Source organism: Pocillopora verrucosa, chromosome 10 (assembly GCF_036669915.1).
Source record: "Pocillopora verrucosa isolate sample1 chromosome 10, ASM3666991v2, whole genome shotgun sequence".
Classification (NCBI taxonomy): domain Eukaryota; kingdom Metazoa; phylum Cnidaria; class Anthozoa; order Scleractinia; family Pocilloporidae; genus Pocillopora; species Pocillopora verrucosa.
Window position 1 is genome coordinate 577,220 of NC_089321.1, and position 25,939 is coordinate 603,158.

At 38.1% G+C, this 25,939-nt stretch overlaps 2 protein-coding genes across 2 annotated transcripts; one reads left to right on the forward strand and one right to left on the reverse strand.

The window, feature by feature from the left end:
- The first annotated feature begins 865 nt into the window (after positions 1-865).
- On the forward strand, positions 866-14,895 carry LOC131768849 (uncharacterized). Its single transcript, XM_066173496.1, has 20 exons — positions 866-892; positions 1,105-1,246; positions 1,542-1,664; positions 1,755-1,867; positions 2,211-2,352; positions 2,639-2,964; positions 3,309-3,450; positions 4,833-5,158; positions 5,502-5,643; positions 5,930-6,255; positions 6,600-6,741; positions 7,027-7,352; positions 7,693-7,834; positions 8,124-8,449; positions 8,768-8,909; positions 9,196-9,521; positions 9,845-9,986; positions 11,898-12,480; positions 12,729-13,030; positions 13,365-14,895. The coding sequence occupies exons 1-20, from the start codon at positions 866-868 to the stop codon at positions 13,415-13,417; spliced, it is 4,293 nt and encodes a 1,430-aa protein (XP_066029593.1). The 3' UTR covers positions 13,418-14,895.
- Positions 14,896-22,255: 7,360 nt separating this feature from the next.
- On the reverse strand, positions 22,256-25,074 carry LOC136284030 (uncharacterized). Its single transcript, XM_066173768.1, has one exon. It carries the CDS (start codon positions 24,997-24,999, stop codon positions 23,371-23,373), a length of 1,629 nt encoding a protein of 542 aa, XP_066029865.1. The 5' UTR covers positions 25,000-25,074; the 3' UTR covers positions 22,256-23,370.
- Between the last annotated feature and the right edge of the window lie 865 nt (positions 25,075-25,939).

The window sequence follows — 25,939 nt, forward strand, 5'->3', positions numbered from 1 at the left end:
ATGGTTTGTAGCAATCAGATCAATCATAGTTCTAGATTCTGCGGTGACTCTTGTAGGCTCCTTGATTATTTGAGTAAACTGCAACAATTTAAATAAAGATTTAAGTTGGTTACATTCTGGGATAGTTGAGCATTTGATGCAAAGTCTCTGTTCCAATCTCCAAGTAAAAGCACTTCTTGACCCTTTGAGACAGCAGTGTTCAGAATGTTATTCATTTTTTAACAGAAACCTTTATCATAGTGGTTAGATGAGTTTGGAGGTCGGTATAAACAACTGGTTAGTAAACTATGCGACTTTGGAAGGGAAACTTCAAGCCAAAGGCCTTCTATGTCGGGCCTTTCAAGGTCTTCTCTTCTGTCAACCATAACATCATTGCGAACATATTGCTACGCCTCCACCTTTCCCCTGTCTGTCCTTTCTAAACAGTTTATAACCAGGAATTGATAATTCATTGTCAGGAATTGAGTGCTTTCACCAAGTTTCAGTGTGCCCAAAGATGTGAATACTAGATTTGAGTTTCCTTAACAGAAGGCATAGTTGGTCGATTTTCCATGGTAGGCTTTAAATGTTCTGATGTATCAATTTCAAGCCACGATTATTGACAATTTCTTGAAGTTTTAAAGGAAGATCAATCTCATCTTCACTAAGATCATCAAGTGACATGTTGTTATCAGAGCTGCTCATATGACAGTGGCCTGAAGAGTCAAAATCAGGACCAAGACTCATTAGATGAAAATCCTTCTTGCATGAAGTACAGGGAAGACAAGCATCATCTGTTTTTGTAATTTTGAGACAGAGAGGACACTTTGGTGTATCGCTAACTGCAATAGGTCCAGGACTAAGCTCCACATCACCACAGAGAACGATGCAACTGGCAGCACAAACATACGTGGTGAAATATATTAGCCGAAGCAGCTTCATACATGCATTAAGTCGAGTTATTGAATGACGTATCTTGTTATCAGAACCATATTTAGGTGGCCGTGTAAGTTCTTCAGACGAAGGAAAGATACTAAGTTGACTAATAAATGCAAGTTGAAACTGACATCAAAAATGGCATGACTGTGGTAACTGATTATTAATTTTACTTCCATGTATTTGTAGGTATTCAAAGGAAATAAAGACAGAGACAGCATTGTTTATCACCAGTTAAACCCACCCATCAAAGCTCTCTACATCAAACTTCGACCAACAGCATGGTACGGTCATATATCACTAAGGATGGAGCTGTATGGTTGCTCAGCAGGTAAGATAATTGTCTTACATGAACTTATTTGGCACTGAAAAATGGAAGGGTGAAACACATGTTTTGGTTATAACTAGTATAATGCTGAAATATGAATATGGCAAGAAACTGTAGATTGTTAGATACTACATTATGACATACAAAAAAAATTTTCCCTTGATCCAAATTTTGTGTAACTTCTAAGTTTTCAATCGAACTGTATGTACCTACCCTCAAACATACCTACATACCTACATACCTCAGTACATAAACACATACACATAGACTGTTCTTTTACCTTCTTATTTCTGTAAAGAATGTTCGGCACCTCTTGGTTTGGAGAGTGGACGCATTAAAGATGCTCAAGTCACTGCATCTTCAGAATGGGATAGAAATCATGCAGCAATCCAGGGAAGATTGAACTTCAAGGCTGGTGGAGGCAAGCAAGGAGGATGGTCAGCTGGGAAAAATAATGGAAATCAATGGATACAGGTGGCTCTTGGCAGTTACACCAAATTAACAAGTATAGCAACACAGGGAAGGAATGCTCACAGCCAGTGGGTAACAGCATACAAACTGCAGTACAGTGAAGATGGAGTGACCTTCTACTACTACAAAGTACCGGGACAGAGTTCACCTAAGGTAAATGTAGAAGCAGTTGCTTGGTTTAAAACTGTTAAAAACATATCTTTATGTCTGCACAGTATAGACTGAGGTAACAGTTATAATATGTTGCAAGTATTTCATAATTAAGTCATCTGCAAATATCAAGGAGCTAAGCCTCTGATCATGCATTCTACTATGGAAAAAATGATTATGCCACATATCTAGCCTGGCATTCAAAGTTTGAGTTTCTTGATTATCTCTTGTATATTTACAGCTAGTGCAATCACCATGTTATAATTTTAAATGTAAGTTTAAACTACCTTTTAAAATGGCATGACTGTGGTAACTGATTATTAATTTTACTTGAATGTATTTGTAGGTATTCAAAGGAAATAAAGACAGAGACAGCATTGTTTATCACCAGTTAAATCCACCCATCAAAGCTCGCTACATCAAACTTCGACCAACAGCATGGTATGGTCATATATCACTAAGGATGGAGCTGTATGGTTGCTCAGCAGGTATGATTGTTGTCTTATATGAACTTATTTGGCACTGAAAAATGGATGGATGAAACACATGTTTTGATTATAACCAGTATAATGCTGAAATGGATATAACAAGAAACTGTAGATTGTTACTTACTACATAATGAGGTGTGTAGAACATTTCTGCTTGATCCAAATTGTGTCTAATTTTTTAATTTTTACTGGAACTGTATGTACCTACCCTCAAACATACCTACATACCTCAGTACATAAACAGATACACATAGACTGTTCTTTTACCTTCTGTATTTCTGTAAAGAATGTTTGGCACCTCTTGGTTTGGAGAGTGGACGCATTAAAGACGCTCAGGTCACTGCATCTTCAGAATGGGATAGAAATCATGCAGCAATCCAGGGAAGATTAAACTTCAAGGCTGGTGGAGGCAAGCAAGGAGGATGGTCAGCTGGGAAGAATAATGGAAATCAATGGATACAGGTGGCTCTTGGCAGTTACACCAAATTAACAAGTATAGCAACACAGGGAAGGAATGCTCACAGCCAGTGGGTAACAGCATACAAACTGCAGTACAGTGAAGATGGAGTGAACTTTTACTACTATAAAGTACCAGGACAGAGTTCACCTAAGGTAAATGTAGAAGCAGTTGCTTGGTTTAAAACTGTTAAAAACATATCTTTATGTCTGCACAGTATAGACTGAGGTAACAGTTATAATATGTTGCAAGTATTTCATAATTAAGTCATCTGCAAATACCAAGGAGCTAAGCCCCTGATCATGCAGTCTACTATGGAAAAAGTTGATTATGCCACATATCTAGCCTGGCATTCAAAGTTTGAGTTTCTTGATTATCTCTTGCATATTTACAGCTAGTGCAATCAACATGTTATAATTTTAAATGTAAGTTTAAACTACCTTTTAAAATGGCATGACTGTGGTAACTGATTATTAATTTTACTTGAATGTATTTGTAGGTATTCAAAGGAAATAAAGACAGAGACAGCATTGTTTATCACCAGTTAAACCCACCCATCAAAGCTCGCTACATCAAACTTCGACCAACAGCATGGTATGGTCATATATCACTAAGGATGGAGCTGTATGGTTGCTCAGCAGGTATGATTGTTGTCTTATATGAACTTATTTGGCACTGAAAAATGGAAGGGTGAAACACATGTTTTGATTATAACCAGTATAATGCTGAAATGGATAGAACAAGAAACTGTAGATTGTTAGATACTACATTATGAGATGCGTAGAACATTTCTGCTTGATCCAAATTTTGTCTAATTTTTAATTTTTGCTAGAACTGTATGTACCTACCCTCAAACATACCTACGTACCTCAGTACATAAACACATACACATAAACTGTTCTTTTACCTTCTTTATTTCTGTAAAGAATGTTCGGCACCTCTTGGTTTGAAGAGTGGACGCATTAAAGACGCTCAGGTCACTGCATCTTCAGAATGGGATAGAAATCATGCAGCAATCCAGGGAAGATTGAACTTCAAGGCTGGTGGAGGCAAGCAAGGAGGATGGTCAGCAGGGAAGAATAATGGAAATCAATGGATACAGGTGGCTCTTGGCAGTTACACCAAATTAACAAGTATAGCAACACAGGGAAGGAATGCTCACAGCCAGTGGGTAACAGCATACAAACTGCAGTACAGTGAAGATGGAGTGACCTTCTACTACTACAAAGTACCGGGACAGAGCTCACCTAAGGTAAATGTAGAAGCAGTTACGTGGTTTAAAACTGTTAAAAACATATCCTTATGTCTGCACAGTATAGAGGTAACAGTTATAATATGTTGCAAGTATTTCGTAATTAAGTCATCTGCAAATACCAAGGGGCTAAGCCCCTGATCATGCATTCTACTATGGAAAAAGTTAAGTATGCTACATATCTAGCCTGGCATTAAAAATTGGTGTGTCTTGACTTTCTCTTGCATATTTACAGCTAGTGCAATCAACATGTTATAATTTTAAATGTAAGTTTAAACTACCTTTTAAAATGGCATGACTGTGGTAACTGATTATTAATTTTACTTGCATGTATTTGTAGGTATTCAAAGGAAATAAAGACAGAGACAGCATTGTTTATCACCAGTTAAACCCACCCATCAAAGCTCGCTACATCAAACTTCGACCAACAGCATGGTACGGTCATATATCACTTAGGATGGAGCTGTATGGTTGCTCAGCAGGTAAGATTGTTCTCTTACATGAACTTAATTGGCACTTAAGAATGGAAGGGTGAAACACATGTTTTGATTATAACCAGTATAATGCTGAAACATGGATATAACAAGAATTGGTATATTGTTAGATGCTACATTATGACATACATAGAAAATTTCTGCTTGATCCAAATTTTGTGTAACTTTTAAATTTTCAATAGAACTATTATGTACCTACCCTCAAACATACCTACATACCTCAGTATGTAAACACATACAAATAAACTCTTCTTTTTCCTTCCTTATTTCTGTAAAGAATGTAAAGCACCTCTTGGTTTGGAGAGTGGAGGCATTAAAGACGCTCAAGTCACTGCATCTTCAGAATGGGATAGAAATCATGCAGCAATTCAGGGAAGATTGAACTTCAAGGCTGGTGGAGGCAAGCAAGGGGGATGGTCAGCAGGGAAGAATAATGGAAATCAATGGATACAGGTGGCTCTTGGCAGTTACACCAAATTAACAAGTATAGCAACACAGGGAAGGAATGCTCACAGCCAGTGGGTAACAGCATACAAACTGCAGTACAGTGAAGATGGAGTGAACTTTTACTACTATAAAGTACCAGGACAGAGTTCACCTAAGGTAAATGTACAAGCAGTTACTTGGTTTAAAACTGTTGAAAACATATCTTTATTCTGCACAGTATAGACTGAGGTAACAGTTATAATATGTTGCAAGTATTTCATAATTAAGTCATCTGCAAATATCAAGGAGCTAAGCCCCTGATCATGCATTCTACTATGGAAAAAAATGATTATGCCACATATCTAGCCTGGCATTCAAAGTTTAAGTTTCTTGATTATCTCTTGTATATTTACAGCTAGTGCAATCACCATGTTATAATTTTAAATGTAAGTTTAAACTACCTTTTAAAATGGCATGACTGTGGTAACTGATTATTAATTTTACTTGCATGTATTTGTAGGTATTCAAAGGAAATAAAGACAGAGACAGCATTGTTTATCACCAGTTAAACCCACCCATCAAAGCTCGCTACATCAAACTTCAACCAACAGCATGGTATGGTCATATATCACTAAGGATGGAGCTGTATGGTTGCTCAGCAGGTATGATTGTTGTCTTATATGAACTTATTTGGCACTGAAAAATGGATGGATGAAACACATGTTTTGATTATAACCAGTATAATGCTGAAATGGATATAACAAGAAACTGTAGATTGTTAGATGCTACATGATGAGGTGTGTAGAACATTTCTGCTTGATCCAAATTGTGTCTAATTTTTTAATTTTTACTGGAACTGTATGTACCTACCCTCAAACATACCTACATACCTCAGTACATAAACAGATACACATAGACTGTTCTTTTACTTTCTGTATTTCTGTAAAGAATGTTTGGCACCTCTTGGTTTGGAGAGTGGACGCATTAAAGACGCTCAGGTCACTGCATCTTCAGAATGGGATAGAAATCATGCAGCAATCCAGGGAAGATTAAACTTCAAGGCTGGTGGAGGCAAGCAAGGAGGATGGTCAGCAGGGAAGAATAATGGAAATCAATGGATACAGGTGGCTCTTGGCAGTTACACCAAATTAACAAGTATAGCAACACAGGGAAGGAATGCTCACAGCCAGTGGGTAACAGCATACAAACTGCAGTACAGTGAAGATGGAGTGAACTTTTACTACTATAAAGTACCAGGACAGAGTTCACCTAAGGTAAATGTAGAAGCAGTTGCTTGGTTTAAAACTGTTAAAAACATATCTGTATGTCTGCACAGTATAGACTGAGGTAACAGTTATAATATGTTGCAAGTATTTCATAATTAAGTCATCTGCAAATACCAAGGAGCTAAGCCCCTGATCATGCAGTCTACTATGGAAAAAGTTGATTATGCCACATATCTAGCCTGGCATTCAAAGTTTGAGTTTCTTGATTATCTCTTGCATATTTACAGCTAGTGCAATCAACATGTTATAATTTTAAATGTAAGTTTAAACTACCTTTTAAAATGGCATGACTGTGGTAACTGATTATTAATTTTACTTGCATGTATTTGTAGGTATTCAAAGGAAATAAAGACAGAGACAGCATTGTTTATCACCAGTTAAACCCACCCATCAAAGCTCGCTACATCAAACTTCAACCAACAGCATGGTATGGTCATATATCACTAAGGATGGAGCTGTATGGTTGCTCAGCAGGTAAGATTGTTGTCTTACATGAACTTATTTGGCACTGAAAAATGGATGGGTGAAACACATGTTTTGATTATAACCAGTATAATGCTGAAATGGATATAACAAGAAACTGTAGATTGTTAGATACTACATTATGTGATGCGTAGAACATTTCTGCTTGATCCAAATTTTGTCTAATTTTTAATTTTTGCTAGAACTGTATGTACCTACCCTCAAACTTACCTACCTACCTCAGTACATAAACACATACACATAAACTGTTCTTTTACCTTCTTTATTTCTGTAAAGAATGTTCGGCACCTCTTGGTTTGAAGAGTGGACGCATTAAAGATGCTCAGGTCACTGCATCTTCAGAATGGGATAGAAATCATGCAGCAATTCAGGGAAGATTGAACTTCAAGGCTGGTGGTGGCAAGCAAGGAGGATGTTCAGCAGGGAAGAATAATGGAAATCAATGGATACAGGTGGCTCTTGGCAGTTACACCAAATTAACAAGTATAGCAACACAGGGAAGGAATGCTCACAGCCAGTGGGTAACAGCATACAAACTGCAGTACAGTGAAGATGGAGTGACCTTCTACTACTACAAAGTACCGGGACAGAGCTCACCTAAGGTAAATGTAGAAGCAGTTAGTTGGTTTAAAACTGTTAAAAACATATCCTTATGTCTGCACAGTATAGAGGTAACAGTTATAATATGTTGCAAGTATTTCATAATTAAGTCATCTGCAAACACCAAGGGGCTAAGCCCCTGATCATGCATTTTACTATGGAAAAAGTTAAGTATGCTACATATCTAGCCTGGCATTAAAAATTGGTGTGTCTTGACTTTCTCTTGCATATTTACAGCTAGTGCAATCAACATGTTATAATTTTAAATGTAAGTTTAAACTACCTTTTAAAATGGCGTGACTGTGGTAACTGATTATTAATTTTACTTGCATGTATTTGTAGGTATTCAAAGGAAATAAAGACAGAGACAGCATTGTTTATCACCAGTTAAACCCACCCATCAAAGCTCGCTACATCAAACTTCGACCAACAGCATGGTACGGTCATATATCACTTAGGATGGAGCTGTATGGTTGCTCGGCAGGTAAGATTGTTCTCTTACATGAACTTAATTGGCACTTAAGAATGGAGGGGTGAAACACATGTTTTGATTATAACCAGTATAATGCTGAAACATGGATATAACAAGAATTGGTATATTGTTAGATGCTACATTATGACATACATAGAAAATTTCTGCTTGATCCAAATTTTGTGTAACTTTTAAATTTTCAATAGAACTATTATGTACCTACCCTCAAACATACCTACATACCTCAGTATGTAAACACATACAAATAAACTCTTCTTTTTCCTTCCTTATTTCTGTAAAGAATGTTCAGCACCTCTTGGTTTGGAGAGTGGAGGCATTAAAGACGCTCAAGTCACTGCATCTTCAGAATGGGATAGAAATCATGCAGCAATCCAGGGAAGATTAAACTTCAAGGCTGGTGGAGGCAAGCAAGGGGGATGGTCAGCAGGGAAGAATAATGGAAATCAATGGATACAGGTGGCTCTTGGCAGTTACACCAAATTAACAAGTATAGCTACGCAGGGAAGAAATGCTCATAGCCAGTGGGTAACAGCATACAAACTGCAGTACAGTGAAGATGGAGTGAACTTTTACTACTATAAAGTACCAGGACAGAGTTCGCCTAAGGTAAATGTAGAAGCAGTTACTTGGTTTAAAACTGTTAAAAACATATCTTTATGTCTGCGCAGTATAGATTCTTGTTATATAATATGTTGCAAGTATTTCATAGTTAAGTCATCTGCAAATACCAAGGAGCTAAGCCCCTGATCATGCAGTCTACTACATATCTAGCCTGGCATTCAAAATTTGAGTTTCTTGATTATCTCTTGCATATTTACAGCTAGTGCAATCAACATGTTATAATTTTAAATGTATTTTTAAACTACCTTTAAAATGGCATGACTGTGGTAACTGATTATTAATTTTACTTGCATGTATTTGTAGGTATTCAAAGGAAATAAAGACAGAGACAGCATTGTTTATCACCAGTTAAACCCACCCATCAAAGCTCGCTACATCAAACTTCGACCAACAGCATGGTATGGTCATATATCACTAAGGATGGAGCTGTATGGTTGCTCAGCAGGTATGATTGTTGTCTTATATGAACTTATTTGGCACTGAAAAATGGAAGGGTGAAACACATGTTTTGATTATAACCAGTATAATGCTGAAATGGATATAACAAGAAACTGTAGATTGCTAGATACTACATTATGAGATGCGTAGAACATTTCTGCTTGATCCAAATTTTGTGTAATTTTTTAATTTTTACTAGAACTGTATGTACCTACCCTCAAACATACCTACCTACCTCAGTACATAACCACATACACATAGACTGTTCTTTTACCTTCTTTATTTCTGTAAAGAATGTTCGGCACCTCTTGGTTTGGAGAGTGGACGCATAAAAGACGCTCAGGTCACTGCATCTTCAGAATGGGATAGAAATCATGCAGCAATCCAGGGAAGATTAAACTTCAAGGCTGGTGGAGGCAAGCAAGGAGGATGGTCAGCTGGGAAGAATAATGGAAATCAATGGATACAGGTGGCTCTTGGCAGTTACACCAAATTAACTAGTATAGCAACACAGGGAAGGAATGCTCACAGCCAGTGGGTAACAGCATACAAACTGCAGTACAGTGAAGATGGAGTGACCTTCTACTACTACAAAGTACCGGGACAGAGCTCACCTAAGGTAAATGTAGAAGCAGTTGCTTGGTTTAACACTGTTAAAAACATATCCTTATGTCTTCACAGTATAGACTGAGGTAACAGTTAAAATATGTTGCAAGTATTTCCTAATTTAGTCACCTGCAAATACCAAGGGGCTAAGCCCCTGATCATGCATTCTGCTATGGAAAAAGTTAATTATGCCACATATTTAGCCTTTGACTTTCTCTTGCATATTTACAACAAGTGCAATCAACATGTTACAATTTCAAATGTGGGTTGAAACTGACATAAAAAATGACATGACTGTGGTAACTGATTATTAATTTTACTTGCATGTATTTGTAGGTATTCAAAGGAAATAAAGACAGAGACAGCATTGTTTATCACCAGTTAAACCCACCCATCAAAGCTCGCTACATCAAACTTCGACCAACAGCATGGTACGGTCATATATCACTAAGAATGGAGCTGTATGGTTGCTCGGCAGGTATGATTGTTGTCTTACATGAACTTATTTGGCACTTAAAAATGGAAGGGTGAAACACATGTTTTGATTATAACTAGTGTAATGCTGAAATATGGATATGGCAAGAATCTCTAGATTGTTAGATGCTACATTATGACATACAAAAAAAATTTCTGCTTGATCCAAATTTTGTGTAACTTTTAAATTTTCAATAGAACTATTATGTACCTACCCTCAGACATACGTAGTACATACCTCAGCACATAAACACATACACATTAACTGTTCTTTTACCTTCTTTTAATGTTGCTATTAAGCTTTAGTGGAGATTCCAGAATGTCTTCCTTTTGTGGCCGGTCAGTCAGTCCTGGGCTGGCCGCAACATGGAACAGGAAATTTATGACAGGATGAGGAAAGCCTTTAGTTTTACCACCCGCTTGTTTTCCCTCAAGTTCAAGGACTTTAGTATTGCTAAAACGTTTGCCTATAACATGTATCTTATGGATAATGTGGTCAGCAAGAATGCTCTTGCAAGCACGCCCACTCTGTCGATCAAAGAAAAGCTAGCTTTGCCCCCAAAAGGGGAGGATCTCAACAAAGGCATTGATCTGTCTTACAGCGAAGTAAGTGCGAAATCAGCACTCTCTTGCCACCTGCTCTTACGCCGGTGCTGGGAGTGGGTATGAGCTGGGCTGGCCTGGGTTGCTTAACCTTGCACGCACAAGAGCCAAAAAAAAAGTGTAGTGAGTCGTGGGCCGGGTTGTTCAAAGCTGGGTTAAGATAACCCAGGGTTAATGTGAAAACTGATTTCAAATCTGAAAGCTTTAAAAAAAATTCATTTTAATGTAATTTGTGTACAATCTTAAGATTGGATGCTCTAAAAAGAATAGAGAAAATTATCCAAAAGGGCATTTGAACAAAGTAATAAAGATACAAGATTAAAATTTAACCCTGGGTTCGTGCTAATCGGCCTTAGAACAGCTGGGCTCTAATCTATGAGAATCTATTGTCTGGTGGTGCCGCTCTGATGTCCCACATTTAGGTGGGCCTTTAGTTTCCATCATTTCCATTACTCCCGCGTTTTGACTTTTTCTACGAATACAATTCGCCTTTAGCTACCTTGAACTTAGCCCAATCGCTTGTTAATTCCTTTTAAAACAACCTGCATTTTATTACTTATTTTTCACACACAGGGCAAAGTCTAGATGGGCAACAACTAATCAAGGAGCCCTCTTTGAAATATTATCGTTTTCTCTTGTTCAGTGTATCTTCACTTATTCGAGATCGCAATATATCTTTGGTTATGGTCTAGTAGAGGTAAAACAGAGTTTCAATTTGCTTTTCGTTGTAAAATTACGCGGAATTTTTTTTTAGGCAACTTATTATAGACGAATAATTTTCTCTATGTTCGAGGGACGGCGGTAAGCGTTTCTTTTGCAACCGTTATTTGGTCTCGTCACGCAACGCACTCTCTCTCCAACGGAAAATGGAGGGCGTTGGCTGACGAGACTAAACAACAGCGGCGAAGTAGACAACAGTAAGCGTGGCACCGATTTCATTTTTACTTAGAAATATTTAGGTAATAGACCACAAAATAAATTTGTGAGTTCAGATAAATTAGGTTTTTTCTGTCTTTCTCTTAAGGTGAAGTGATGCGATATTTTCGTTCTTTTGAAAGTTATGCTCTTTTCAGTTACAAAACTGAAAACATTAAGTATACAAACTGTCGCCTCTCAACCCACACAACAAAAAAATTAACTTTTGCATGCTACGCATGCCTATGTTCTAATTTGTGTCAACTTACTTGTTTCGAATCAGTTATTTCAGTTTTTTTTTTTGGTTTATACATATTTCCAATCGAGATTGTATGTACCATCCGATTCTAAAATTTTGTATGTTTATACTACTATACTTGTATATTTTCACTAAAAGCTCCTGGAGTAAATGTCCTCTGCGGCGATAAAACCATTACCATTGTCATCCCAAAGACCCTCCTCCGTGGTCTTGATTTAAAGAATATTCGACTCCTGGACACCAAATGTAAAGGCAAAGAAGGACGGACCCACCTTAGCGTTACAACATCATTGACGGGCTGTAAAACTGCCAGGAGGTATACACCTACAGCTATCATCTACTCCAACATACTGAAAATACCCGTGGCCGCTAAAAGTGCCGTAACACGCGTACGTGACATAAAAGTGCAGTTCAGCTGCTATTACTCAGCGCATGGTATAGTTTCATCGCTTGGTTGGACGCCAATTAAAACAACACTTGAGCTTCGAGAAAAGGCCAAAGGGAACTTGACACTGTCGTTGAGAATGTTTCACAACAAGGCATTTGTGAATCCTTACACAAAAGTTGATTTCCCTGTTGCTGTGGAGCTGCACAGACGATTGTACTTTGAGGTATCCGTGGCAACAGATGACAAAAAGCTGTCAGTCAGGGCTGATCGATGTTATGCCACGCCCACCCAGGATCAAAAGAATTCTCTGAAATATGAGTTTATAAAGAAAGGGTATGTTTAGTAATAAATGTTTTGGACACTTAATTTCTACTCCTTTTGAAAAATTACTCTTGGTTTATTTTGCGGTTACTTGAGACGTTTTCCTAAGCAACTAATAGTTAGTTACAAGTAAGAAAAATTGGACACACTTCGTAATCTTGAATTCCATGATGATCAACATAAGTTAAAAAAAAAAACTTTTGTTAAGGATATTCTTAGGTATAATTTCACCTTGATCAAGGAAATTTGCTTTACTTTAGCTGCCCAAGTGACGTAACAGTAAAATATCATTCATCGCCTTCTTCTCGTGCTCAGCAGTTCAGCGTGGAAGCCTTTAAGTTCATTGCTGCTCATCCCTTTGTTTTCGTCCACTGCCAAGTGACTGTATGCAATGCAACCAACCCAGGTTCCAAATGCTCGATGAAATGTCCTTCAAGTGGCCGAGGGAAACGTGAGCTGAGTGATAACGTGACTTACGACGTGTACTCTTTAGTGCAGGGACCCCTGCACCTGACGCACGAGAAAAGAAAGGAGAACCGCGGGAGAATTCTGGATAAGACTGGTACGTCGATGAGCTGTTTCCGGGGACACATATTAGGGATGCATCCTGAGGATAAATTCTATCCCTGGCCCCCAGTACCCCATGGACCCCTCTTGAAAGGCCCCTCAAGATTTTTGAGTTGTGAAAAATATCTCTGATAACTTTCCCCATTCCCAAAATGATTCACCCTTCTTTGTTTGTATATTTTTTTCCCGACCTAATTACAAACGTATTGTTACGACATCTTAAACCAGCATGGTACAGTATGACGCTTCGCAAGTGAGGATTTTTCAACTTTGCAGTGAAATTTCTTTTGAATTAAGTCTATATTCCCCCTTTTCTGTGACGTCCCTAGGTTCCAGTCCTCACATTCCGGAGGCTCTGTCCGCTGACAATCATCACAAGTAGCTTCAAACTCATTTACACTTGGACTTGACCTGGACTTGAACCACTGAAGGATGTTTGAGCTGGATATTCGTATAAAGGGTGTTTCACAAGTTCGTGCCCATTTTTCTAAAAGGCTATATCTTACTTATTTTTGCATTCTGGAAGCCGTATCTTTAAAAAAATTACCTAATTTTGCTTACTTTAACCAAGTTTTATAGTCATCCAAAAGTTGAAGGGGAAAAAAACATATTTAAAATAATTTTCCGGCATCACAGAAATAATTTCTGTGATGGCTAACCGACTAATAAAAAGCACTCACTTTTCGCGTAATTGTTTTTTTCTTTTTCGTAATTTTTACATCGCTATTGACCCGGAACAAATAAGAAATATTTTTTTCCTTTTTTGATGTTTTTATTATTATTATTATTATTATCATCATTATTATTATTATTATTATTTCAAGGTAGCTAAAGAATCGTATTAATCCTTAAAATCCTGTTATCTCTTCTACTTCTCCAGCTCAAGCATACCTCTTATATTTAGACGCTGAATAATCTCAAAAACTGACGAAAAAAATATGCGGAACAGCGACAACAGCAAACAAACAATTGTAACTTACAAATAGTTCTGATATTTAAGTTCGGTTCTTGAGGTTACTCACTGATCTAACTCAAACAGGACTGTCGAAAAGATTTGATATGTGTAAGGGTGCCTGCGCCTATATTTTTCTCATTTTGTAGTACGGAATGACAGAACTGGCTCTTCAATCAGCTGTTAGTCGAAAAGGGATTATTACTGAAGAGATTTTAAACCTGTCTTTAGTAAGACTGAATAACCACTGAATGCTAGTTTGCCGAGTTATAGAAAAACTCAGCAGCACTTTTCTAGGAAATGAAGATGGTTTAGGATTGGCCATCCTTAGAGGCATTGCAGGTGATCAAGTTAAGAATTAATAGTATGACATCTTACTAATGAGCCAGCAGCTTTAAACGTTAATGATGCCGCATATAGTGCTGTGATGGGACGGCAGGCAGAAGGTTACTGAACGCGAAGAATTAGAACTTTCCTATTAAGGCGCTAGCACAAGAAAATAATCCAAGATTGATTGAAGCTTCTGTTTTTTCCAGTCTTTGAAAATTGAAAAATAACTGCATTAAGCTTTTGAGGTACGGGATATTGAATCAAGGTTTTAAGTTTTACGGTAGTGATGAAGAGTTATTAAGGAACATCAGCTGGTTGACAGAGCCTTTTTCTCAAGTTTAATATTTTATTTTAAAGAAATGGTGAAGGGAAATGATGTGGGTATTAACTTACACATAAAAACAGACATAGTGCTCTTACATACACGAGTGATTGGATGTTACGAGAGCATAAGGTTGACCATAATGGATAAGATGTTTTCATCCCGGAAACTCTCTGCTCAAGATATTTTTGATGTGGTGTTCAGTTAATACTTAGGTATCCTGCTGGGGAGCTGTTGCTTGAAAGTAAAATAAATTGAAGAAACAGAATTTTGCCCTCATTTATTAGATCACATTCAAGACGTAAAATGACTCGTTGAGCCTTTGGAAGAAAAAAAAGCGGGAAAGGTTGAATCATTACCTTCGTCATTGTCGTTATCATTTGTAAATCATTTGAGCTTTTCTCGTAATTGGGATATATTTCTTAACATACAATGGAGATGTTATCTCGCCAGCTTTAGGTTCAGCAATCATCAGCCTCATTTCCTTGTTTACCTACCCACTTAGTTTTCCACTTAGTTAAGGAGTCTCCAACGTTGCCCAAATCAGAGTGGCAGTCAAGTATTTGCACAACGTATTCGTAATGTTATAAGTGATTTGTCATCTACTTTTTCTCTTCCTTGTGGACTTTTAAATTCATCGAAATCGTTCACTAGGCTTTGTATCGTGATAGCACGGTGCCGTTCATAGCTGAAAGATGTTTTGTGACGTGTCTTTAAATTTTGAGCTGTTCAAAAACGGCAAATTATGGAAAGATTGTCAAAACGGACTTACAGTTAAAACCTACCATTTTAGCGTATGTCTGTTAAATTGTTGATAAGTCAGGTAACTTTCGAAACACTGTGAATTGCAGAACGTGATCAAACTATAGTTTTGAGTACTCCATTTCAGTCTAATTTTCTTCCACCCAAGATCCTGTGAGCCATTTGTGGGAAATAACGCCGGGGGGTGGGTGCACGCCTTCGCTTCGCTCACTGCTCACGCTTTAAATGGGAAATGAATGTTAGCTCCTTATCAATTGTTCCCGAAATGCATCATCAAAAGTGTTTTCATTTAATCGTTTACCTGTTTCGTAATTATTTGGTTTACTGACAATCCCATTCCTTGCAATTGAAAACTTTAGTCTACGGCCCCCCTTATAGGCATTCACGCTAAACGGAACTTTGTTTACATTTCCATTTGTAACCTACATTTTATTCACTTGTGAGTAAGATTCTTGCTCTTCCTATCATCTTTACCTCTTTCCCTTTATCAAAGGTGGTACTTGCTACCCACAATAGATTGCCGGTATCTGATGAAAAGTCAGACCAACGGGATTCGAAGCCGTTTATCCTAACAAATTCTTGTTCCTCCGCATTTTTTGAGAAAACTCGGCGGCGTTCTCTGAAATCGTTCTCTGCAATCAGAACGACCTCGCACACGCGTTAGAAGAATAAAAATCTTTTGTCTACTTATAATGATCTCGTAGCCATATCGCTTGTCATGCATACATTCTTAAAATAGTACAAAGATTTTAATGTGAGTTTGTTGACCGCCCCTACACGATTCAGAGCTTCTTCTAAAGGAAATTCTGTCTTATCCGAAGGAAACACGGATCGTTGATTAAGTGATGGAGAAACTTAGCAGAAAAGGAGTTATATTGAAATCTCAAAAATGTCCATGAGAATTCTTCCCCACGATTTTTCTTCGCAAAAGGAGGACAGGAGGATATGGAGTTAACCTCAATTTGAAGAACCTAAGTAAATTTATAAGTAACCATCATTTCAAAAATAGAACAGAAGAATATAGCGTCATCCATAATTTGAAGAACTTGAATCCATGTATCAGTAAACAATCATTTCAAATTAGAAAGCTTGACTTCAGCGGTCTGTCTTATGACACGTGGGTGTTACACGACATCTGAAGATTTACGAGATTCCTCTTACTCTGTCCCAGTTGACAAGAACTGCGGAAAATATTTAAAGTTCTCTTGGAAGGGGGATTGTTTTAGTTTACCTGCCTTCCCAACGGTCTGGAATCTGCTCTACGACTTTTGCGCCAAACTGCTTAACCTTTCACATTAGTATGAAAATTCTCCTCACTGTTCTTTATATATTTCCCAATGTGCTGACAAGGAGAATTTGTTTGCTAATCAAAAGATTCCTTCCCTGGAGACCATTTCCTTTATTCTCAAGACCCTAATGTAAGGGTTGATACTGTAAAGAGAAATTAGATGCTAGTCACTCTAAGGGTATAAAGGTCTAAACCTGTTTATAAGACTGGGGAGGAAAAGAAATTTGTACCAAGGGGGCGGTCGACGGTCAAAAATAAGAAGAGGGTGGGGGTGGAAGAGTGAAGATTTCCCCGCCCCCCTCCCTGCATCAAACAAAACACGGCCGGTTGAATAAACGATCGCGAGCTAGTTAACGTTAACTCGCCCTCATAAGACGCCTGCAGTAAAGGCTACCCCTATTCTGCTTTAGTTATAGCACTGTTGAGATCAACTGTGGGGGTTCATCTTCCTTTGATTTCTCACTTAAAGCCTCATTGCAAAAACAGTGGTCTTCGTCTCAGTCTTTCATTTATATTATGTCCACGTGAGTGCACAGTTCCTCCAAACGAATGATCTCGTCATAAATGTGACCCTCTACGGGAAAACAGAGAATAAGGTGAACGCAGGGCAGCGATTGCTAGGCTGGTCGCTCTAGTCAGGAAGGATCAAGAGACAACAAGTCCTTTTCCAGTCTTCTTGGTTCTCTTCAAATAAAATCATTAAAGCTTTGTTTTGCTCATTCTGCTTTTTCCAAAAAAGAAATATCGGTAAGCGCCCTGTCCTTGATAAGCGCCCTGTCCCTAATTACCGCCTTCCCTCGAATGAGCGCCCTCCTTTGAGGTACCAAAAGTAAATAAGCGCCCCGAGCGCTAAATCGAATCATTACGGTGAATGCCACGGCTGAAATTATACAGGGTCTATGAACACGCTTATTAAAATATCAAATCATACACATATACCCAAAGAAAACTGTCTATCAGCCCTTTCACTAACAGAAGGGAATCACATTCAGCTCCTCCTTACAATAACCTCACGTCATCCGACAAAAATGTGTAATGAGAATAGACAAATATATCCGCTACATGCTAGTTTTATCTCGGTATAAAAAATGATTGGAAGCTACAATCGTGAATTAATAATCACATCTTGGAAAAAAACATACTTAAAATCATGAGGTTGAGGGTCAGTGATGATTAGCCTAGAACCATGAATGAGATTGTTACAAAAGAAAAAAATTCCTAAATTGATATGATTTGTTCACCAAGAAAAACCGAAACTACATTACATTCGTTTGAGTATGTTTCAGGGTCTAAAAAGACATAAAGTGAAAAACTCGCCAACAAGGTATATGATTCTGTGTCTTACCTAAAACGTATTATGTGTTAAACTGTTTTATAAGTAATTTCTTAAGGAAAAAAAGAAAACCCACATAGCAAACAATCCAGAAAAAAGACGAAATCAGATTATACACTTTGCAGTAGACCTCTCTTGAAAGTAGGATTGTTCAAAACTTTACGCCCCAATCAAGAGAAAGTAAGGGGGTTATTTCCTCAGGCCTGAGTTGATTCCGCAAAATGAACGTGGAAACAAGTCAAGAACATTTGCATCTGTTTTATAGAACAATCAATCGATATCCTATTTTATAATCCATGACGCCGGACTCTAGCTTGACGTATGAAAGTCCTAGACCTAGAGCTGCAATGCGTCCTTCAGTGCTCACTGCAATCTTACGCAGCAAATAGCCACTTTTGTAGATAAAAACGCTTCGTACAAACTCACCATCTTTGGTGTATATTCCAATACAGAGGAGCTCTTTTTCACCGTCAGTACTAGCCAAGACGACTTGTTGACTTTCCCTGTGAAATGCAATGTTTGGAAAGTGAACAAACCCTTTGAGATCAAACTTACTTAGATGATCACCGAGTTCGCTAAATATGTGTACACAATGGGAAGGCGTTTGGTCCACCACCATAACTCTGCCATCACTTACAGTGCTGATGTCTCGCGGGCTCTTCAAATTTTGTTCTCCAAAACTGCAAACAAACTGGCCATCAGTCTCGTATAGATCCACAAAATGATAGTCCTTTGTATAATTGCCTTTCAATACCATCACTTTGCCACTATCACTAACTGACAGTTTACACAGATTGCACTCGAGGTCCATTGTCCTCTCGCGAAACTTGTGATACTGGTCAGCGGATTTATCGAACTTAAAAATCCAACGCTGATGGTTCTTTTCTTCAACCAGCACATAAATGTTGTCGTTTATGTCTGTCGCCAGTTTAACCTTCCAGTTTTCCGTAGATAGCTCTTTACCATTGTCATCAATAAAAGGAGGAAGTCTGAAACACTTCACAAATTTGCCACTATTGTCAAACACCTTGATTGTCAAGTCATAGTCGGCTACAATATATTGCCCGCTTGAGTTAGTAGCGATATCTAGTGGATTTTTTATCCTGTGCTCCTTTTCACCATCCTGACCAATTGTCCATGATAGATCACACTGCTCCATACCTTGTTCACGTAGTAATAGAGCCAGTCTCCTGTCATGCAGTAAGTCAACTTTCTCATCTCCTGTATCGACATTAGGCCACTCCAGGAGTAGAAGCCCTCTGCTGCATATCGCTTGTGTGACATCGAAGGCGACACGATTGACGCGACAGACACCGGAAATGATTTTTACTCGTTCTTCTTGGTAAAACAAACCCATCACTGCACTGATTCCTGTCTTGAGCTGTACTTTAAAGCTTTGCTGAACCGTTGGAAGACCGTTTAGCTCTTTAATACATACTTTACACGGTGCTACAGCATCCGATAGATTGTCTATTGCCTCTAGTACTGTTGTCATCACTCGGTACTGTATTGCTAAAATGCAGTCAGTTGTTGATAGTGCTTCATTTGAAAATGCTATTGTTGCCATTTCACGGGCACGTTCGAATCTCTTCTTCGCAGTAGAAAGCTTTCTTGTGGCAGATTCAGTAAATTCTAAATTTCGCAATCTTTCAGTGAGCGACACAACTTCTGCACAAGTCGCTTGTGCTGTATCCGCGCCAAACTCACTCTTTGACCTTATCTCGTCAAATCTTTCATACAACAACTCGATTCCTTCTCTAAAGAAGCTGATACTTGCTAGCAAATCTTTTCTCGATAATCCATCCAACTTGGAGCTCATGTCGTCGATTTCACTCATGATGATGTTACGAAATTGTTTATGCGTTACATCGCTTAGCTTTGCGACTGCTTTATCTCTGCCTTTATGCACAAGTCATCCAAAAGTCGCTTGAAAAACTGCAATGGGGATCACGGCCATGATAGCAATTGAGGAAAATCAGAGGAAAAATACGTTTTTAACGGGACTCGATAGAAGTTCCTTGTCTACGACAAGTGAGTGTAACATTAGGATTATTCAATTCCTCAGCCGTCAGCAACACTATTGGCAGTTGTGTTAATCTGCAGCGCAGCCGGTTGTGTCACTCGAAAACAAGGTCAACACTGCGGTTTAATTTGTGATTACACCGGTGCGATAAAGGTTACGCTTGTGATCGTGGATTGAGGAGTTTGGAGTGTGGACATAAGAGGTAGAAAATAAAGAAAAATTTAAAAAGAAAGGCACAAATAAACAAAGAAAAAAAAGCGAAAGGAAGGCCATGATGTTAAAATGAAAAGGCAAGTCTTGGCAGTTTCAAGAAAAAAAAAGAAAAGAGCCTCTCCATGTACCGTTCTCGGCAAATTATTTCCCCCACAATGTTCTCTCGCTCTACAGATTAGACATAATTCGTGGATTTATTCCACATTTCAAACTAAGTTGTAAACTGAGATGGTCTAAGAAACTGATCCCATAAAGAAGCTCTAGTGGGGGTCTATCCTACTTTAATAAATTTTGTTATTGTTTTTGTTCGTTTGGTGAGGTTCATGTTCTGTTTTCTTAAAATAAGCTTCCATTTTTTCATCATTTATCTCCTTATTCATTTGTTTCTTGTGTCAATTCAAAACTGTTCCAAAAAGAGATCATAGACAGTTTGTATTCTTTTGGTTCCATACTTAAGCTCATCTAAAACTTGGTTTTGATCTCTATGAATCCACTTTAACTTTAAGATAAAATTATCCTGGACCCAACACCTAAAAGAATTGGTATTTTTAAAATGAGTTATTCGAGGCACATGTTCTTTGGTGAATTAAATCAATTTTTTAGTCTGTCATTTGGTTTTGAACGTTTTTATTTCTTGCGGGAAGAAGGAGGAGCATCCTAACGTGACTCATTGTTTCAAAGCCTATAAATGTGCGAATGCTTCAATTTATATTTCCAGTTTTAAAGTACTTCGTCATTCCGCAATCCACTGTCGTCAACCAATTTTTCTTGATCTGCAGTCCCGCCCCACGTGATGTTCTACTTTTGACCTTGGAACCGAAATAATGGTCGCTTTACTTTAAAGTCGGAAAGTTACATTATACGATCCCGTCCGTTTGCAGCGTAAGCAGCTTCCCTAGATTCGGAAGCAATGAACAGAAACCTCAACAAGTAAAAAAAGGGACGATACAAACACCAACAGGGATTGAAAAACATTATCGAAAAAGAAGGAAGTAATTAGATTAATTATGTTAGATTAAAAATGTTTCTAAATTATTTTTTACCTCAGGGATTGGGTGACGATTAAGAGGTCAACTGCTTTACATGATATTTTGTCTCTGCTTTATAAGATGAATTGCGTTGCGACTGCAGAAGGCGGCCTCCGATAGAAGTGGTTCTTCATTGTATAAAGCCCAAGTCATAATCACCTCTCGCCTCTTACCACTAGCAAGTCTCTGCAGACTCAAGGAATAAATTTACTGAGCTACTCTTTCAACTTATCACCAATCTTCACACTACTCTCATATTAGCTTTACGTGTTGGTATTTCAGAAATTAACGAAATGACTGGTGGCTTTGTTTGAGTTGGGTAAACTTAGCAAAACTGCCGGGGAGAACTTATGACTATATCCACTGTGCAGCTCTTGAATTTCTTGAGAGATGTACTGAAGCTCCATAGGTCTAAAAGTTTAATTCATTTTAATATTTACTCAATTCTCCTCTTTCTGCTTGGCCTAAAAACTGGGCCGTGTGACCCTTTAGGTTGAAGAAGTTGTCTTTGAATATACTACCCGAACATTATCAATTGCAAAGAGAAAGAACCAACGAATTCAAAAATTTCTCAAGAAGCAAAACAAATGGAGGGAAACAGAAAAGAGGCAGGTCAAAATCAGTACCAGCTTTTAAGCATGTCTACGAATAACAGTCGACCAGAAGCTATAAACAGTCGCAACAGAAATAAACAGCTTTAAACCTGATCATTGATTAGTAACTCAATATATTATGACTCACAAGATGAACTCAAGCTGATAAACAACACAAAAAAATCTCAATGATCATTCAATGATAATTCATTCTTCCTCATCAATTCAGAATTTTTTTTAAAAGGTACGGGAGGTTGGAGGCTGTGTGGCAAGAGTTGTATTCGAAGTTCAGCGAAATCATACAAAAAAGAAGAACATAAGGGAAAACACGAACAAATTCAGCAAGTGGTAAGATTTACTGGTAATTGACTATAATTCAGCTTTCACTAGATCCAAAAAAATGACATTCTTTATTAACGGGCAAGAGTTCCATCTTGCCCGCTTGAGTAACCGACCAGAGCAAAGGACTCACATCATCTCACCCACGTGATCTGCCAGCTATGAAATAATTAGCATTTACTGACAAGTTTGATTTGATCTCCAAGAATCATTATACTATTTCTTTTACCATCTAAATTTGTCACGCGTCAAAAATTCACTGCAGAAATTGGTCTTGTTTGAAAATTGTCACGCAGGAAACAACAGCTAAATAAAATACTAAATTTGATACATTCGACAACAAATTAAAAGCTAAAGTGTTCAAAACTACTTAAGCAAACATTACGCCTATCAAAACAATAACAGTCCACGCATTATGCTTAAAAGTCTGATAAAAGCTAAGGTTAAAATTATCAAAAGATAGGAACACCATGTTTAAAATATAAAATTACGCACATATATGTGAGAGAGACTGGATATCAGCCGCTTTCACTTACAGAAGAGAATCACATTCAAGTTCTCCTTACAATATCCATACATTATCCAGTAAACTAGTAATGAGAATAAACAAATATCTCAGCTTATAGCTGTGTCAGACGTGTCACCTTGCCATGACATAAGAGAATATTTCCTCCCATTACAAGGAGATGTATGGCAGTTGCAATGTCCAATTTTATCACTATATCTATAGAAGTGAGGACCACAAGGCTGGTTTCCAAATAAGCATCATATCTCTGGCTAAGCCTGGAGTCATCAATAAAGTTCCTACATGATCAATGATGTAATACTTATTTTCCAAGAAAATTTCAAAACTGCATTGCATTTGTTCAATTAAATTCCAACGCATCAAAAGTTAATAAATTGAGGCTATAAAAGCTTTCATTTTAGGCATAAAACTTTTGTCTCAAGCTACATCATGCCATGTGAAAAATAAAGGCATTGTGCTTATTATGTTAATTGCATGATTATTGATACAAAACACCAATTTATCGTTAATAATAATTAGTTAGTAAACTAAACGTGAAAATAAGAAGAGGAAATCATTGTGTTTTTTAAATGATGATTACTTTTTTTCCTAAATTTAGACTCCAGATTGCTAATGCAATGCGTCCCTCAGTGGTCAATGCAATCCCCTCCAGAGAAGAGGGCTCCCATATGGAAAAGAGTACTTCGCACAAACTCACCATCTTTGGTGTATATTTCTATATAAAAGATGTCTGGAAAAAGTCCCTGCCCACCGACCACGACGACTTGTTGACTTTCCCTGTGAAATGCTATTTTAGGAGTGTCCAGGGACCTTTGCAGATCAAACTTGTTTAGAAAACCACCTTGTTCGCTGCGTATGTGAACATCTGTTGGATTACATCCTTGCACCACCATAACTCTGTTATCACTTACAGTAGTGATGTCGCACCTGATAGTCAAGTTTTGTCCTCCAAAACTGCAAACAAACTGACCATTATTCTCATAAACATCCACAATATAACATCCCTTCTTCCAGTCACTCTTTAGTACCACCACTGTACCACTATCACTGACTGACAGTATACACTGCTGAAATTCGCAGCCCATTGTCGTGACGCGAAACTTGTGATGTTGGTCAGCGGTTTTGTTAAACTTAAAAATCCAGTATGGGTCCTCACCACTCTTTTCTTCGACCATGACATAAATGTTGTCATTCATGTCTGTGGCCAGCCGAACCGCTTGGGTTTTAATCGATAGCTCTTTATCGCTGTCATCAATGAGAGGAGGAAGTCTGAAACGTTTCACAAACTTGCCACTGTTGTTAAACACCTTGATTGTCGAGTCATCGTCTGCCACAATATATTGCCCGCTTGAGTTGGTAGCGATAGCATGCGGATAAATTAACCCGCGCTCCTCTCCGCCATCATGACCAAGTATCCATGGTACACTACAGTTCTCAATACCCTGTTTACAAAGTATTTTTGTTACTCTCCGATCTCGCAGCAGATCAACTTTCTCCTTTCCTGTATCAATCATAGGCAATGGTAGGAATGGTTCTTTTGTAAATGATTCTTTTACGGATACTGTGTGTGTGACATCGTAGGCGACACGATTGACAAGACAGACACCGGAAATAACTTTCCGTCGTTCTTCTTTATGAAATAAACTCTTTATTGCCCTGATTCCTGTCTTGAGCTGTTCTTGAAGACTTTGCTTAACCACTGGCAGACCGTTTAGCTCTTCAATACACACTTTACATGGTGCTACAGCATCCTCGGGATGGTCTATTGTTTCTAATATTGTTGCCATCACTCGGTACTGCATTGCTAAGATGCGGTCATTTGGTGATAGCGCTTCATTAGAAAAGGCATCTGTTGCTCTTTCACGAGCACGTTCGAATCTCTTCTTTGCATTGGCGAGCTTTCTTGCGGCAGACTCGGTAAGCTCCAAATGTTTCATTCCTTCAGTGAGCGACACAGCTTCCGCACAAGCTGCTTGTGCTGTATCCGCGCCATACTCACTCCTCGACCTTGTCTCTTCAAATACTTCATACAACAACTCGATTCCTTCTCTAAAGAATCCAATACTGGCTAACAAATCTTTCCTTGATAATCCATCCAGCTTGGACTTCATGTCATCGATTTCACGCACGATGATGTTACGAAACTGTTGATCTGTAATGTCGCCATCTTTAAGCTTTTCTGCTGCCTCATTTCTGCCTTTATCCACAAGCCATCCAATAGTCGCTTTGAAAACTGCTGTTATGATTGCAGACATAATGGCAGCTTGGAACTTAGTAATCGGAAGAAACTGGGAGCTTTTTTCAGCGAATCTTCACGATAAGTAACTTCTCCAGCGTCGATGAACGGAAAGGAAAAAACAAACGATGGCAAAATTTCAAGAATGATCGCAATTTTTGGAATGATAATTGCTGTCAGCCCAAAAAATGAAACAAAACAGAACATAAAAAAGAGAAAGCTACCAAGGAATGATGGTGTGAAGATTTATAGCCTCTTCAAAGAATCTATGGTAAAAAATATATTTCTGTTTGAAAAATAGGCCGTTGTGGTCTTAAGTTCTTCTTTTCGCTAACGAATGATAATGTAAGCATCAGAAATCCCTGACTGGTATCAACAAAAGTGCAATTTAAAGCTCTTTTTGAAAAATGTTTTGTTTAGTGAAATGTTGCTCGTGATTATTGAGTACTGAGAAATTTCAATCACGTTCCGGCATCATTCGACTTCTCAAAGGAAATGTTGTTTGATGCCCGAGGCGAAAAAGGATGATAATTGTTCATTAATCTTCCCTAGTTCTTAGCTTTGTTCTCAGCTGTGATGTGTTTTAGAGTTTATTCTTTTATTTTTTGTTCTTTCTTTATCTTGTTACCCGAATATAGCTGTTATACTACAACTGGAGTTAAAACGGGTTCCTTCAACCAAATTTGTATTCGGCTACTCATCGGGTTTCGGCCCTACACACTTACGATCTAGTTTACTTTTGGAATCATTGAAATCCCTTCGCACGGCATGGGTTGAAAAGCGAGCCGTGTGAACTCGGAGGGTGAAAGACTGAGTTTTTATTTATAGACTCAAACCCATAGGCTAAATCATGATTTCAAACCAGATGATATCGTTTTCGCCCAGCTTTGCACTTTACAGTTGACAAAGAAAGGCTATTGAACATCAAAATTTTGTTGTGAATAATATGTCTCTCATGC

Coding starts and splice junctions, on each gene's coding strand:
- LOC136284030 (XM_066173768.1), bottom strand. CDS start 24,999: ATGTCTGCAATCATAACAGCAGTTTTCAAAGCGACTATTGGATGGCTT.
- LOC131768849 (XM_066173496.1), top strand. CDS start 866: ATGCAACTGGCAGCACAAACATACGTG. Junction 893..1,104: donor TGGCAGCACAAACATACGTG/GTGAAATATATT, acceptor ATGTATTTGTAG/GTATTCAAAGGAAATAAAGA. Junction 1,665..1,754: donor GAACTTCAAGGCTGGTGGAG/GCAAGCAAGGAG, acceptor TAACAAGTATAG/CAACACAGGGAAGGAATGCT.